Below are 16,327 nucleotides of genomic sequence, written 5' to 3' on the forward strand. Positions count from 1 at the left end.
TGCACGGGCCGGGTGTGGCTTTGACGGGTGTCGGCGATCGGTGTCTGGGGCTGAACCTTTTGTTCCTGGCCAGATCAACAATCCATCGACGCGAGACAAGCGCACCTACACGACTGTTTTCAGACCGAGACTGTGAGAAAGATGCAGGTCCACGCCGTGCCTGATTCAGAGCGCGCCATCGATTCGACGGGGAGGCGGCTGCCGTGGGGATATGATTTCGGAGAGTAAGTCGCTGTCTCGATGCATTGAGTGTCTGGCTATGTGTGTCAGTAGGAGGGAATGGCATAAAGGGCGCATCCTCGTTTGGACCATGGCTTGACGGCTTCAATGGTCTAGTGCACTTCAAGCTTCACTGTCCATAGCTAACCATGTCTCCCCCCAGCCCAGACCAGAACCAACGGCGCGTCCCCGAAGAAAAAGGCCCCTTTGGGAAAGCTCGCAAACGCGGAACGTCGCGCGCAAAGACACCAACGACCAAAACGGCGGAAGACAACGCCAAGCTCGAGAACCTCCGCGTACAAGACGACATCTTTGGCCGCTTCAAAGCAGAAGAGGACAAGAGGCGCTCAGTCTCGGGAGCATTGCCCTCCTCCGGCGCGTTGAACCTGATAGAAGCCGGCACCTCCTTCCCAACCGGCGCAGCGACAAACACATCCGCGAAAGAGCCCAAGGAAGTCATACTATACGGCTTCGGTACCGATGTACAATGGGCAGCGATCGACCATTACGAAAAGGTGTCAAACGGCTTGATCTACGAGGAGTACGACCGCGACCCCTTCAACCAAAAGTTCAACTACGCATTCGCCTCGCAGCGCGCCTCGAACCGCCAATTCCTCTCCAAAGACGCCCTACTCCGCATCAACCAATACATTGGCGGCAACCACTGGATAAGAGTAACGTTCGACTCGGCCGAAGCCGCAGAGCGCGCATGCCATTACTCGCCAAAGGTGCTGCAGGGCTACACCGTCTTCGCAGAGCCGTATCGAGGCACGGGGCCCACGGGGGGTGACAGGGAGATCCGCGCGGCCGTAGGGAGCATAACATCATTGACAACGTCGCCGGGCACCGTATCTTCCTGGACAACAGGACCAGGCGCATCGCAGTCCTCCACGACCGTGTCCTCCGCCACAGCCACCGCCTCCATCCCCGCATCATCCAGCCGCCTCTCACAGTCAACAATCACACGTCCCACCGGCGCCTTCCCCACAGATCTCGCGGCCCCACAATCACTACAATCCCAGGCCCTCGCCTCCACAACAGCCACCGCCACAACCACAGCCCTCTACCCCGCCTCCCGCCGCGCAACCCTCCGCCTCAAAGGCGCAAACGTAAAACCAGCCGTCTTCCTCCCACAGGAAAAAGCCTTCCTCCCCGTCGCCCCGCGCTGGCAGCAGACTCTCGGCGCCCTGCCCATCATCGGCTGGCTGGTCGGCTCAGGTCAGGACCAGGTCCCCAGGAAGGAAGACGGGTCCTTTGACGTGCAGAGTGCAAGTCTCTACTGGCGCGCGTGGTATGCCGTGGACGCGTGTTTTGGGAGTGACTTTTGCGGTGTGAGGGAGGGCGAGTATGATGATTGATTGATTGATCGATCGCGAGTGGGAGATGGGGCGAGGGGAGACGTATACGATATTTGCATTGGGTGGCGTTTTGGGGGTCGTGCATTGGCAGCGAGGGGGTTTCGCGGGGTTTGGGTTCTATTTGATGGGCTTGTGTTTATTCGTGTGAGAATGTGGACTTTGTTTCTGTAGAGAAGGTGCTGCCTTAGCAACAAGCACAATTGGATGTCCTCACGTGCACTTTGTTCGATCAGTCTTCGTGTATATGTCCCATTTGAGGCAGTCACTTTCGACGTGCTCAGTGGACTGCTCAACGGCCACAATCTGGTCAGAGGTGGGAGAAGCTATGTGGCTAATACAATTGTGGTAATTTCATTCATGCGCTTGTGTAGTATGCATACTTGCAATCCAGACATTACTTGTGATCAAGATTTGTATGTATCACAGTGCCAACTAACGGCTGCGTCGACACGTCCATCTGTGACAAGAGCGAATCTCTTGTCTTTGACGCAGTAAAATGATCATACATCCCAACCAGCTTACGAATCCAATGCTCGGGGTGAGAGAAGTAAAAAAACCCTCGTAGACTTGTAAGACAACCCCGACGCCGATAAGAAGAACGAAAGGTATGAGAGGGACCTCTCGAAGCCAGGGAATGTATGGTCGTACGAGAGAAGTCCTAAGATCAAACGTTCGTGCAAGGTGGAGAACATCGCATTTCGCTCAGCCTTCAACGGCGCCATCTCCTGTTCAGTGGACAGATAGCAAACGGTGCTCACGATAGTCGTGTATGCGCTCAGCCTCCGTCCTCTGTCAATCCCCTGCACCAACGTCTTGCCGTGGACGCTTGGAGGAGATATAGCCCGTCTCATCCAAACGTACACGTTTTCCATTCGCATTGATCAACCGAGATTTGGGCTTGAGTATGAAGATGTCCTCATCTGGAGCGTTGCGGGTACGAAAGAAGTCATGGCTACCCGGAAAGCTTCCACCCCAGTCCAGTGAGTTGTGTGTGATGTGGTCCCCGAGGGCTGTGGGAAGGTCAGTGCTTTACAATCTGCGGTGCAGGTTCATGGTATGCTTACTGTATGCTTCTACAGCAGCTGAAGGTGCAGATCTCTCTGACATCACAATATCTCTAGAGCTTCTCGGCGATCCAACTGGCGGGTTGGTCATACTCTGATGAGATACCTGGAAGGTTGACTTACTCCTATCTTCAGCGATGTCGACGCCGTAGTCTGTTTCGCTCGAAGGTGGTGAAAGTAGCGTTGGAGGAGGTGAGTTGCTTGCCAAGTCTTCGTAGAGTGATCCGTTGTCATTGTCGCAGTTAATGGCATCGAAGACATCTTCGTCGCTGTCAGCTGGACTGTGTAGCTCGGTCGGAGCTGCTTTCGTTAATATGGAAATCCGAATGTCTATCGTTTTGGTTGGAGAAAACTTACCAGCTGCAGATTCCTTGTCAACGGGCGTTCTATCTGGTATCAGAGACTGAGGACGTAGAGTCACCTCGTCGTCCTCATCATCGGCATCCTCGACTCGAGCTTTCTGAAAATTGCTACCTGCTGTTGTCAACACCAAAGGGGCATCTGGTTCCGAAACATCGACCACATCATTGCTGCGAGGTTGGATCGAACCTGGTTGGAGTGCAACAAATGCTCCTTCTGCATCCCTCGATACACAGGGAATGTACTCCTTGTCAGGATTCAAGTCGATGAAGGTTACACCTTCACTTACAGCTTGTGAATACAGACAAGGACATGTACAATTACGCTCTATAAACGGTTAGTCCTGACTGGAGAAAGACAATACAAATACCAACCTTCTTCATCCATGCAGTACATATAGCTTGGAGAGCGGCGAGAGACTCCCACACAATCATGTGTATGCAAGACAACCTTCACGGGTTTGCCTTTGTTCTGATGCGAGTCGACAGACTTCCATACAACAACCAGTTGGCCTCGTTTGTCGTTTGTGATGCATTCAACCGACCTAGGCATCTGTGATAAACGCCCCCTTGCAAGACTCTTCAGCCAGGCTTTCTCCTCAGCGATGCAATCGTGTTCTCCAGTCGCGATAAGCTGGGAGATCATGGTATCCCACAACTGGAGGACAGCATGATCGCACAGAAAAGTATCATGCTCGTCTGTACGCATCTCTTCACAAAAAACCTTTTCGTGGCTACCATCGTGTGTCAACCACTTTTGATGGATCTTCCAAGTCGTCGCGAAGTAGTTCGCATCAATCTGCAGGTGTTTTCCATCTACGAACGTAAGCTTCATAGCGCTGGTGTTGACCGAAGAATGCAGGAGACACCTCAACATCCAGTCCATGTGTGCTGCAAAGTCATTGTCTGGGACTTTTACGACTTTGGCAGACTTAAATCGATGATGGAGCTCCTCGCTTGGCGTCCTACAGAGGTGGAATTTGCGCAATAGCTTCCACATCTCCAGGTCTAGCGGTATAGGATTTTGCTTCAGGCTTTGTTCAATGATCGGCACTTCCTGCAACTTCTAGTCAGCGGTGGGAACGAGACTCCATAAATGCATGCTTACATCTTTGCCTTCGATTGCAGAGTAATAAAAGGCTGGCCGTCCTTGTAGACCTTTGTTCATGACGAGCATCTGTTGCCAGACCCTTTTCGCAATATCTTCAGGAAGAGGATTGTCGTCAATGCTCAGCATCGCGTCGCCCTTCTTGTTCAGAGACTTCAACAACATAGTCGTGTACTCGCTTATAAGGTCCGAATCGTCTGTCTCCTTTGCTCGTATAGCCGCTGCCCATATTGCTGCAATCCCTTTACTCTCTTCTCCTGACCCGGATAGAGATTCTCGATCACGCGTGGTGTGGCCTTTAACAAAATTGTACCCGTAACCGTACGGTCTCCCACTCATACCCCCACTGGGAAGGAGTAGACCGTGAAGGTACATCTGTCCTTGATAGATAGGGTCTCGGATGAGATCACCTTGTATTGTGCGAACCATCTTCTTCGGTGGGTCGATATCGAGTGTGACCTTCAGCCACTCCTTGAACTTGTCGATGTGAACTTTGTCTCCCTTAGCTTTGAGTCCATCAACAGTGCGCGTCGACCCTGGAGCGCCTATGATTACACATACATCCTTCGAAGGATCTACGTTCAGGGACCTCGGTTGTACGTTTGCCTTCTTCTTCAACTTATCCAGGGTCTTATCACTCACGCGCTTGAGGCAGCATGCAAGTTCTCCTTTCTTGAAGATGAAGTTCCATCTGAAATCATCACTCTCAATGCGGAAGTTATGACCACCTCGACGAAAGACCAGTGCAGATAGCTTCATTCCTTCACCATGCTGCCCCGTCTGATTCAAAGCGAAGGCTTTAGATGTAGCGCCGGTGCCAAGTGTGTTGTACGCAAGTTTGGCTTTGAAATTTGCCAACTTCAACCCTCCAACTGAGTACCCCTCCTTATCGTACTTGAAATGGATGAAACCGATCAGTTCGTTGGTACTTGGATGGAATGCTTGGATGAGGATGAATCGCTTTTGCTTGTCTTCCGTGTATTTCGTAGAGAATTCAGAGAGGTGAAGATTGAACGACCTCAACATGCCGTCTCTCCTGTGTTTTGTTAGCCTCAGATCGTAGTGTGCAACGTAGGTAGCGTACCAGTTCTGGTAGGATTCACGAAAGGCTTCCTCACCACCCCATGTGGGCACGTAATTGGTGGTATAGTTGAGATACTTGATCGTGCGGTTTGGAATGTCTGCAAGTTTAGTGAGCAAACTTGGACGGGTGTCGTCGTCATCCCCAAGTTCGCTGGAATCGCTGTAATAGTCTTCCATGATGCGTGATGATGAGTAGATGACAGCGTTGGACAAGAATCTGAACGACGGGAGTGATTATCCTAACAAGTTGGCACGGTTGTCGACCTGAGAAGCTGTAATCAAGGAAATACGCAGGCACACAACGCACCACTGTGAATTGAAGTTGAAGGTTTGGAGCAATCTTTCAGTTCCAAACAAGCAACGACAACTGAGCAATGTGTATAGTGGCGAGAAGTGAGTTGAGTACAAGTGGGGAGACCTGCGAACAACGCAAGGTGCAAAGCAAACAAAACGATGATCTATTGTCTATGAAACCCCGCACAGACTATGACCGCTCACTAGCGCGTCTTCTTCTGTAACGCGCCATCACATGTTCACGCGCCAACTAATCACACAACCGTCACTGTACCGTTGGTCCTCAGATCTTTCGAGCTGCTTCCAGCATGCACGAGGAACTCTCCCTTTTCAACCACATACTGCATCTTACCATTCCACAAGCCCCAGTTTGCAACGTCAAGCTCCACACTTACGTCTACCGTCTCCCCGGCCTTCACCAACACTTTCTTGAAGCCCTTCAACTCAATGTTTGGCACAACAACAGACGTAAGAACATCCTGTACGTATACTTGGACTACTTCTTTGCCATCCACAGAAGCCTCATTGGTGACGCTGACGGTTGCAGTGATAGTCTCACCTGCACTGACCTCGGTCTTGGAGAATGTAATGTTCGAATAGGTGAAGTTGGCATAGGAAAGGCCGTACCCGAATTCATACAATGGCTGTGGTGTGTTGAGGACGTACTGGTGCCCGAACTTCAGTGTACCATTTGAATAAATTTGACCGGCATCCGTGTAGCGTCCGGAGTTCAAGAAGTCGTAGTAGATAGGTAGTGTGCCAACGTCGTACGGGAACGAGACGGATAGTTTGCCAGAAGGATTTACATCACCGAAAAGAATGTCCGCCAAAGCCGCTCCACCTTGCTCGCCAGGGTAGAACTGCTGTACAAGAGCGGCCGCGCTTTCCGAAATCCAGGGCTCGGTGACAGGCTTGCCAGAAGAGTACACCACAATCGTAGGCTTGCCAGTCTCGATAATGGCTTGCACCAGCGGACCCATAGCACCGACCAGGTTTAAAGAGGCGACATCAACATGCTCACCTGTGGTGGCATTCAATCCCTGCCAGAGTTCGTTCTGGTCGCGAGACCAAGTACCCACCAGGACGACTGCAACGTCCGCGGCCTCTGCTGCGGCGACAGCATCGGGAAAACCGGATTGATCGTTTGACCAGCGTTCGCAGCCTTGTGCGAAGGTTACTGTTCCATTCGAAGCGTCCTGAATACCTTGCAGCGGGGTCACGTTGGTGGGATTGTATTGCGAACGGTAGACGACGTAATCACCAAGGTTGGTGAAGTTACCCATGGGGCCAATGACGGCAATGTTGGCGGACTTTGATAATGGTAGGGTTCGGTTCTTGTTCTCGAGAAGAACGATTGATTCAGTTTCGATTTTACGCGCAAGCTCCACGTGCGCTTTGGCGTGAATGATAGACTTGGTAGCTTCTATCGACACGCCTTTGTACGGGTTCTCGAAGAGACCCATCTCGAACTTAGCTCGGAGTTGACGTGCAACTGCTCTGTTGACCACATCGATATCAATCAGGCCTTCTTCAACTAGCTGGGGAATCGTTTCGTAGTTGTCTAAAAGTGTAGGTGAAATGTTAGCTAATATCCTACCAGTTATTCGGGAGCGAACATTACGTACATGAGCCGCCACCCATTTCTACATCGTTGCCGTTAGGAAGAGTCATCAGAGTTACCGCTTTCCTATCGATAGGCTTGTCGGCAGTCTTGCATTGGCAGAGCTTGAAATTGCAACACAATCGGTCCGTAGCGCCCGCATCAGAAGTAACCCAGTAGTTGTATCCCCACTCTTCCCGCAAGACGGTTTCTTGAAGATGTGAATTAGCCACAGAAGGAATGCCGTCGTAGGAATGATAGGCCCCCATGATGCTCCAGGCGCCAGCGTCAATGATGGCACGCTTGAAAGACGGTAGCCATGTTGTTCGTAGTTCTCGCTCTCCACCATGGACCGGTCCGGTGTTCAGACCCTGTTCTGGCGCGGAGAACCCAGCAAAGTGCTTGACTGTGGCGCTGACGTTCAGGCTTTGAACTCCCTTGACGTACTGGTATCCCATTTCTCCCGCAAGAAATTGATCTTCACCGTACGTCTCCTCGACTCTGCCGTAGCGGAGCTCGCGTGCTAGGTCTACGATTGGTGCGAAGAGCTGGTTAATACCTAAGGACTGTGATTCTGTCGCGATCACGACCGCCATCTCATGAATAAGTTCTGGATCCCAAGAACATGCATGAGCAATTGGACTATTGAATATCGTTGCGTTGCCGATGATCACACCGTGGATACCCTCTGTCTGAGTCAAGGCGGGTATTCCGAGTGTCGTGTTGTGCAAAAGATAGTCTTGAGCCCTCTTAATGCCTTCACTTATCCAACTTGGTGGCATCGCATAACCAACATAGAATTGACCAGCGCGGGCGTTGAAGTTCCATACCAGACCGGAGCTGTTGAATTCGTTGGTAGTCGTATTTAACCAATTCGAAATATCGCCCTGGATGAGCTGTGCTGTCTTCTCCTCGATGGTCATACGCGAGAGGAGATCGGATACCCTGGCATCAACCGAAGCAGAAGAGTCTTTGTATGTGGCGTTGGCTGCTTCCCGTTTGCGAAGAATGTCGAAAGCATTGCTGGGCAGTATGCACCCTGCAAAGAGGAGCACTGCTTCGATGGAAAAGTACCTCATCGTTGTTAGTCCCGTGGATGTCTCCTTCAGTGGAAGTTGACACAAAAGTTCCAGGGTGTCTCCATGGTATTTATACAATATTCGTAGTTAACATGAAGAGACCAAAACGGATATACGCCCGCTGTTCCTGTAAATTCGAATAGCGGATATTACCCCGCAGAAGATGCATCCTGCCCAGGAAATGTAGCGGGGGGTCCACTGACAGGTACATGGACTCATAGATTTGGAGAATGTGACGGATCTACCTCAAACATCTAATCTCATGTATCTTCATCTTCATGGGAAAAAGATATGTGGCAGTGTACAAGACCCATCATGTAGGTCAACGCTTTAAACGCGTAGTATTTCACTACAAGATAAATTCAACTGCTTGAGTAAATGTGAACACCCTTGAGAACGCAATTGTGGTGATCGAAAGAGGAGGTGACGTGAGAAACAACGGAGCTTGAAGTGTGATTGACGGAAGAACATGTGGCTGCGCTATTTAACCGAACCGAACTGATCCCGTTCCCCAACGTCCTCCGCAAAAGGTACCCCAGATTTTCTTTTCACAACAGCATGTAGCAGCGATCCTCGTTAGCCGATCAACAGTCTTGCGGAGACTAGGAATGACGTTCCGTTAGCGACGGGCTGAAGCTACGCTTAGCGGACTAGCCGCTATGTAGAAGAGAGAGTCTAACCCTCTTAAGTCTATCAAGACGTTCAACTCGTGCCACCAGGTACCACTGCGGGTTCTTCTTCGCCTCCATATTCTTCCGCTTTACATAAAAATCTTCGATCACTTGGTTTCTTGGTTTCTTGCACATTCATACCAGCATCGTGTTCTTTGTCTGACCAGATCCGTTGAGTTGCTGCAACAGCTACGCCGTTCTTGGGCGCAGGCACAGGCAAGAAGTCGCGTCAGCCATTTGGTTTACGGATACTTCACATTGGATGGTTGGTTGTGGATATAGTCCAAGTTGGCGTCCAGCAAAGTATCAAACTACTATGGTACAAGAAAACCCCTCTTGGCTATCGATATACAGACCGAATCGATGTCTTGTTCACTCGTAGGTATCGCCGATACTCGGTTCGGTTGCAAACTTAGTATCTAATTTCTGCATCCGCGACGGGCGTGGAGTCGGCGTGCTCGATTGGGCATCGCTCAATTTGTCTGTAGGTATCCAGAGACCCACACTTCGATGAACAAAACGCTTAACACGCCCACTGAAATGTATTTGTTCCGGCGATGCGTCTTACATCCATTGACAAGGCAGTTTGGAAGCGTGCACGAGCACCTTAAGCGCGTTGTGTGTGGCTGATTCAAAAGTGGTGATTGCCGGATAAGGACAGCCGAACAGTGATTGGATATCCGGGAGCTAAGGAACCCAGCCTCATCAATACTTCGTCCGACATCTTCCCAATGACACAAATTTCTGCTAAGATGTCTTCTGATTTGGCTCGGATATCAGAAGACGACCTCATCGCTAGCTTTGACGAGCTGGTTGCTGATGACGTCATCGTATATGGCCCGCACGAAGTCATCCAGCAGTCAGCCTCAGGCTTTCCAGTAACTCACCCAGGCCTATTCAACATCAATAGTGAAACTCACCGCACCTTCAGATAGAATTTCGCCTTTGCCCCTCCTTCGCAAAAAAACCACACACAGTCGGCGCGTCCAACCCCAGCTTTTCTCAATCTCGCAAATGGGGACCAGGCAGCGACATGTACTGTCCGGACGAGCGACTTATTGTCGCAAAACTGAACGGCACACACGATCTAGCGTTGAACTTGTTCTGTGTCGACAGACCTCAGCTTCTCCTCTTGACTCTAGATTCGTATCGTAGACAGTTTGAGCCGCTGGATAACGACGACTTCAAGGCTGTCCTAGAGGTGCTGAGGAGATGGAACAATATGTATATCATATACAACTGCAGTGAGGTAGGAGGATGTAGTCGGACGCATAAACACATGCAAGGTCTGCGAGGGCCGCCTTTTGCATTCGACGCTCTGGTCCATGCGGAGGGGAGCCCGAAAGTACCTTTTCGGTATTTCATGCATCACTTCGAACAAGGGTTTCAGCGAGCGTCTGCGGTGGATCTGCTGCAAGTTTACAATAACATTATTGGTCAGTGCAGGACCATGTTAGGTTTGAGCGAGGCAGATGTGTGTCCTCACAATGTCGTACTTTGGAACGACCGGATCATCGTGATCCCTCGGAGGAAAGGATTCATCGAAGGAGCAAGTGCGAATGCCGCAGGCATGTTAGGTTCTATCTGGGTTCCGGACAAGAAAGAGATGGACGAGTGGATGCGGCTTGGATGTGCAAATGTTCTACGAGAGTTGGGTGTTCCACGATAAACGGATGAGTAACCCGCAGAACGAATTAAGGCAGCCAAGACCCAAAGAATGCTCGAATCAAACATCGTTAAGGTCTATTCTACTGATGAGCCCCTGGACTGGCGTCTCAGGCGGGGCTCAAAACATCCGCTCCACGGGGTATGTTTTCTAATGATGATACCAGTAACTGTGACCTGGTGGTCCTTCTACTACCTTGCCTTTAGATATTACCATAGATAAACCCTATCTTGTCAATCTCGTTCCCGGCTCTGCCCAAAAATCCAACAATTCCTCGTCCTTCTACAGCAGTTCGTTCCACACAGTCACCTGTTTTTGTACCTGCACTTATGCTCCTACTTTTACTAGTCCGGAGTTGCGCATAGAAGATCCTCGCCTGACCATCTTTCTCCCCTCTGCATAGGGTTGCGTCAGTCAACTTCTCACCAGCATCTAAAGTCAGTATTTGTGCAGTCCCGCCACTCCCACCATGCGACAGCGTTTGACCAGATGCAAACTTCAGTTCGACAGCATCCAGCCGCTCGTTACCACGCAACGTTATAGACGACACAGTCGGGCCTCGCAGTTGGGATAACGTGCTCATGTCGTTGAACCACGCCCCAAACTCTCCTCCGAACGCATCACCGATTCTCCAAGATCCGCTCTTCGTCCACGTGAAGTCAACAAGCACGGGGTCGTGATCGCTCAAAGTATCCCCGTTGTCTAGCAGGAACTTTTCGCCCGCATAGTCGAACTTCGTCGCCCGCAGATCAACAGCAGGGGAGCCGCGATACCATACTTTGTCCACGATCTCGCAGGTTGTGTTGGGTGAGGGATTGTCGCACAGCAAGGCTTCAGTACCAGATGTAGGTGCAACGCCAGATTTAGCGAGCTCAACCCAGGCATCAGTCATGGAATTTGTGGTGCCGAAGACGCCGGGGATATCACCAGTGCGGGTGTATCTGGTGTTTGAGTCGCCGAAGACGATAACAGGATTTCCGGCTGAGTAAGTAGTGATGTGTGAAGACACTTGGCGGAGATTGGAGGCGCGGGCTTCCAAATCGGCGGTTGTGGTGCTGTGACGAATGTTAGTTTGTTTGAACATGAAGTGGTTGGTATCAGAACAAAAGTCTGGCTCAATGCTCACTAACCCGGCATCAGCATGTAGATTGTATGCGTCGATCCACACTCCCTCATCAAATTTGACTCTCATGAACGTAAAGCCTTTTGGTGTGAGACAGTCTGCGCTACTGTTGTAATGCATTTTGCGTTAGCATCGTTCAACATGTTTTCGGTTATAGTCGTTACTAGTCGTACTTACTCAAAAGTACTACACTTATCCCACTTCACCCTCTCAAAATCAGACCAATTGAAGTTACTTAATGAGTTAAGACCACTACCGAATGGCACTCCGCCACTTGTTGCTGTTCGATACGGATGATCATCATTTTCGTATAACGTAGCGCTAAAAATGGAAATGTCAGTTCCTGTCGAGTTTTGTGTGTAGAAATGCACATACTGGTAATTGAAATCTTCTTGAACGTGAATAAGCGAAATGTTGTACTGAGTGAGCAGCTGGCCTATGCGCGCGGTATTTGCGACCTTGTCCCCGGAATTGTTGTCGTTGAGGACGTCAGGGAGACCGGCGACATTGAAGGTTATGATATTGAATGTGCCAGTCAAGGGTGAGACTTGAGCGGCAGTCAGAGTGGAAATAGCAAGCAAGAGCGCAGGGACCATATCAACAGAGCTACGCATGATGAATATCCTGAGATGTTGTGTACTGTGACCCAAGATGGCTGTAACGGCGTTCTAAAGCATTATATAAGTCTGTGAGGATCAACATCATGCTATTCGATGTCACTGTTTCGGAGACATGTCATTTTGAGAAGGAGATTAAGCCGAGTAATAAAGTAAGTGGGCAGAGTATTGGATCGCCGCAGGCATTGACAACGGAGCCTTTCTCTCACCGGAAAGACAAGGAGCGTTGAGCATCGCATTTGTTTAGCGTGCTCACGACTATTGGCCAATCAATCAAGATTGTCGATACAAGTGGGTGATACTTAGACAGAGAGCCGAAAGCGGTCTGTAATGCGCAAATCGTTGATTGTATTGGGGACTTTTCATGGGTTTGCAATACCTCTGATCCTGACACTAAGCTTGTCCCTCGATGTTAATAGCACAGCATGCTCAATATCCCAGCATTCTCCAGGACTTCAATCTCGGCGCCGAGCACGTTGGGACACAGTGCAACCTATTCCATGTATTGAACTTCAAGATAGGGAGAAGCTGATCTGGGGACAGGTTCTAGTCTGGGACGAGCTTATGGGTTTCTTGTGTGTGCTCATCGAAACCCTGTGTTAGCAATATAATTTCATTGTCACTCGGTCTGGGACGCAGAGACTTCGAAACGCTCGGCGACGACATTAGGGCAACTCGAATTGTTTGTTCGGGGGATCCACCTGTTCTCCCACCTTTCAGAAAGTAGCTGGGTTTTACTCGAGATTTATGTAGCATTTGGACGGATCAATTCCCAGATTTTGGAATGAACAACGAATATCTACGCGCCGAGGTCCCATCATGTGCAAATTCTGTTAAGCGGATCGCACTTGTGATCTGAAACAAATGTGACGTCACATCCACTCTCTCGTCAATTGCTCAATACACGATAAGTCCTAGATAAGTCCTATCACGGCTGCGGAGTTATGACTACAGTGGGTTCTGCGTCATAACGATGCCTGCTATATAACAATTTCCTGTATTGTAATAATTAAGTATTGCGCCCTAGGCGTTTTTTTGTGTACATAACAATAGCAGCTAGTTAATATTACAATTAGCTAACATTATTATAAGGCTACTATTCTAAAGGAGTTTAGATACCTAGCTAGAGCCTCTAGCAGCTAAAATTTACTCCTAGCTATTACCTAACTACCTATTTTAGAGCTATTACATAGAGCGCAATTATAGGCTAAGAAGGTAGCATTTATCTTATATAATTACTAACTATTTACTAATAATTTATTAGCCTATACCTCCTAATACTAAGCTTAATTATTACTATTAATATACCTTTAATAATAAGTAACGCTTAGTAATTTAGCAATATACTAAAGAGTACCTTAAGGCTAAATAGTTAATAATAGCTAACTAGGCTTTATATTAGTTTAGCTATACTATTTAATAATTAATAATTAGCAAGGTACTATTAAGCTACTTTATATATATTAAGAATATAAGATAAAGAGCAAAGAATAAGCAGTTTAAAAAGAAGACTTATACTATATAGCCTAACCTTAATAACGCCTTATTTAAATAGTATATAAGGCTTAAAGCTATATATATCTCTATTACTAGTGCACTACTTAAGTAGGTAGTAATTAAGCTATAAGTAAAGCTACTATACTATATAGATTAACTAACACTATTATTTTATAAGGACTTTATTAATAGCTTTAAGAAGCGCTACAATATAAAGCTTATTAAATAATATAGTAAGGCTATATTAGCTAACCTATTAGTAAGCTTAGAGTTAGTAATAATAGAGGTATACAGTATCTATTTTAAGTACGCTGCCTATAATACTTATAATATAGATAAAATAGGACTTTTCTAGCGTTAGGTACTAGAGTAGATATTAGTAATAGAACCCTAATTTAGTATAAAAAAGTATAAGGAGTAGGTTATAATTAGACTTACCTATAACACTAATAGCAGCTATAAGCTTCCTCCTATTATTATTAGCAAATTAAGATACCCTTAAGTACTTAGTAGTAAGGGTAACCTTCTTATATAAGGCCTTTATTATACCTATTATAGTAATAAAAAAGCCTAGATAACTAGAAAGCTAATAGTAGAGTTTTTATAAGATTTTAATACTAAGATAGCTAGAAGAAAGGTACTATTAATCCTAGATAGCTTCTTAGCATATATAAGTATAGAGAAGAGAATACGTAAGCAATTACGCTACATAAGGTATATATAGGTAAGCTGTTAGTATTATAGATAGGCTAAATCTAAGCTTAAGATTTACCTAAGTCTATAAATGCACTATATATTAGCATTTTAATAAACTTCTACTAACGTCTATAGACTATCTTAATTAGGTAAGACATAGACTTAATTAAGTAAGGCTTAAGTTACTTAATAAATCTACAGCCTCTAGTTAGCCTAAATATTTAGGGTTTAGGAATATTAAAAATTACTTACCTTATAATACTAATAGATTACTCCTCTATTTCTATACTTAACTTTAAGTTTTTATACTAACTTATAACCTATAAAGTTATTTTTCTACTACTAAATGTTACTTTACACTATTAACTATATAATTAAGGTATTATCTAGAACTTTAAGTGTAAATAGAAGGCTCTCTAGCTTAAATTCTTTATATAGAAGAGCTTAGATAGGCATAATACTATTAAAGTAATAAACCTACTCTATACTATTTAATAAATAGTAATAGTATAGGAAGGCGTTCTACTTTAGACTATTACTAATTACTAGCGTAGTAGTACTTACTATAATATATATTATAGTTCTTAGTTCTCTTCTTCTTATAATTATAAGAATATTAAGAAGCTTCTTATAAAGCTTATATACTAATAAAATATACACTTTGCTATAAGCCTTAATTACCTTATAAATAAGTTTATTAATTTAGTAGATAAGCGCTATATTAATATTAAGCTAGCTAAAATTATTAATTACGTAGTAGAGCTACACCTACTAAAGGATAATAAGGATAAAAAGAATACCTCCCTAGTATATCTATTTATATATAAATAGGGTTATAAGCTTATTAAGTAGCTCCTACAGTATAAAGGCAGTAATAAGGATACGTAGAACACTTATATAAGCATACTCTAGGCGCTAAGAGGCTGTATTAGGTAGAGGTTAATAGCAGAACGCGCTACTATATAAGAATAGCAAGGTATTTGTAATTACTTTAGATAATTTACAAATATACTATTTTTACTAGCTATATACTGTTTTTTTAGAACTATGTAACGTGCTAAGGAATTCTGCTCTGTAATAATACAGGCGCGGTAACAATATTTATCTTGTCCTGATAGGTATCGTTATGACGCAGAACCCACTGTATAGGTCATCAAAAAACTTCTTCTGAGAGTCTGATCGAAGGGCAATCCTAGCGTGATGAAAATTCTCATGACGTCAACCCAACACTGAGACAATACGTTGACTACTCAGAATAACAAGGATTTCTCGTAGTTTAGGTCTGTATCATCCCACAGTACAAGAGCACCGGCGTTCCAACCGTAAACAGATAACACTCAGCCTACAGTTCAATTCTGCTAAACCCTTTGCATATTTCCGGGGATGACAACGTGTACAATTAGCCAGCAAGGCTTGACGTGTGAAGGAGAGGTAAGTTTGAGTCCCTGGGGCAGTACAAAGGTTGTTGAGCTATGAATATAGATTCCCGGAAAACTACTGTGTTCAACTTCAACTATACATTGCTTTTAGAGTTATCGTTGTATCTTGTTGTTTTGCCCAATTCTCCTCCACTCAATTATAGTTTAGGCGGCACCCACGGAATGTAACGTTGACATACCTTCAGAAACCGAGTTTGACACTTTCCAGGCATCGAGTCAAATTCTGGTGTATATACGAAACCTTCGTCCACTCGTCTGTATGGCACCCACCTTCTCTTGAAAAAACCTGATGAGTCCATTCACGTCATAGTTTATCAAGAGCAAAAAGCACCTCTAGATCAGGTTGAAAGGATTGGATAACGCTCAATCTGGGCTCTTGTTTTTAGAACTATATCCATCCTTGAATCTTTCAGCTTCATATCCTTCATTTGGTGGAGCGACAGCGAAAGTGAGA

At 46.5% G+C, this 16,327-nt stretch overlaps 5 protein-coding genes across 5 annotated transcripts; 2 read left to right on the forward strand and 3 right to left on the reverse strand.

Moving 5' to 3' along the window:
- The first annotated feature begins 88 nt into the window (after nucleotides 1-88).
- Nucleotides 89-1,636, forward strand: P153DRAFT_365761 (uncharacterized protein). Its single transcript, XM_033667886.1, has 2 exons — nucleotides 89-224; nucleotides 383-1,636. Exons 1-2 carry the CDS (start codon nucleotides 142-144, stop codon nucleotides 1,575-1,577), a joined length of 1,278 nt encoding a protein of 425 aa, XP_033525551.1. The 5' UTR covers nucleotides 89-141; the 3' UTR covers nucleotides 1,578-1,636.
- A 285-nt stretch (nucleotides 1,637-1,921) lies between these two features.
- P153DRAFT_395549 (uncharacterized protein) lies at nucleotides 1,922-5,610 on the reverse strand. Its single transcript, XM_033671410.1, has 6 exons — nucleotides 5,193-5,610; nucleotides 4,109-5,144; nucleotides 3,376-4,057; nucleotides 2,999-3,328; nucleotides 2,642-2,941; nucleotides 1,922-2,587 (listed from the first exon to the last, which is right to left on the reverse strand). The coding sequence occupies exons 1-6, from the start codon at nucleotides 5,366-5,368 to the stop codon at nucleotides 2,370-2,372; spliced, it is 2,742 nt and encodes a 913-aa protein (XP_033525552.1). The 5' UTR covers nucleotides 5,369-5,610; the 3' UTR covers nucleotides 1,922-2,369.
- A 53-nt stretch (nucleotides 5,611-5,663) lies between these two features.
- On the reverse strand, nucleotides 5,664-8,164 carry P153DRAFT_337494 (glycoside hydrolase family 3 protein; the record flags this gene model as incomplete). Its single annotated transcript, XM_033665742.1, has 2 exons — nucleotides 5,664-7,046; nucleotides 7,111-8,164. 2 exons carry the CDS (start codon nucleotides 8,162-8,164, stop codon nucleotides 5,740-5,742), a joined length of 2,361 nt encoding a protein of 786 aa, XP_033525553.1. The 3' UTR covers nucleotides 5,664-5,739.
- Nucleotides 8,165-9,587: 1,423 nt separating this feature from the next.
- P153DRAFT_374936 (uncharacterized protein) lies at nucleotides 9,588-10,504 on the forward strand (the record flags this gene model as incomplete). Its single annotated transcript, XM_033669550.1, has 2 exons — nucleotides 9,588-9,713; nucleotides 9,767-10,504. 2 exons carry the CDS (start codon nucleotides 9,588-9,590, stop codon nucleotides 10,502-10,504), a joined length of 864 nt encoding a protein of 287 aa, XP_033525554.1.
- Nucleotides 10,505-10,703: 199 nt separating this feature from the next.
- P153DRAFT_337499 (mannose-binding lectin) lies at nucleotides 10,704-12,220 on the reverse strand (the record flags this gene model as incomplete). The annotated part of the gene is made up of 4 exons (XM_033665743.1): nucleotides 10,704-11,556; nucleotides 11,632-11,730; nucleotides 11,802-11,945; nucleotides 12,000-12,220. The coding sequence occupies 4 exons, from the start codon at nucleotides 12,218-12,220 to the stop codon at nucleotides 10,704-10,706; spliced, it is 1,317 nt and encodes a 438-aa protein (XP_033525555.1).
- Nucleotides 12,221-16,327: the final 4,107 nt, after the last annotated feature.

This window comes from Dothidotthia symphoricarpi (assembly GCF_010015815.1).
Source record: "Dothidotthia symphoricarpi CBS 119687 unplaced genomic scaffold P153scaffold_7, whole genome shotgun sequence".
Lineage (NCBI taxonomy): Eukaryota > Fungi > Ascomycota > Dothideomycetes > Pleosporales > Dothidotthiaceae > Dothidotthia > Dothidotthia symphoricarpi.

What these genes read in the sequence shown, in the direction of transcription:
- P153DRAFT_365761 (XM_033667886.1), top strand. Translation starts at nt 142, where the DNA reads ATGCAGGTCCACGCCGTGCCTGATTCAGAGCGCGCCATCGATTCGACG. An exon ending in TGGGGATATGATTTCGGAGA is followed by an intron (nt 225 to 382) that starts GTAAGTCGCTGT and finishes GTCTCCCCCCAG; the next exon opens with CCCAGACCAGAACCAACGGC.
- P153DRAFT_395549 (XM_033671410.1), bottom strand. Translation starts at nt 5,368, where the DNA reads ATGGAAGACTATTACAGCGATTCCAGCGAACTTGGGGATGACGACGAC. An exon ending in CGTGAATCCTACCAGAACTG is followed by an intron (nt 5,145 to 5,192) that starts GTACGCTACCTA and finishes AACAAAACACAG; the next exon opens with GAGAGACGGCATGTTGAGGT. An exon ending in AGCTGCTGTAGAAGCATACA is followed by an intron (nt 2,588 to 2,641) that starts GTAAGCATACCA and finishes ACCTTCCCACAG; the next exon opens with CCCTCGGGGACCACATCACA.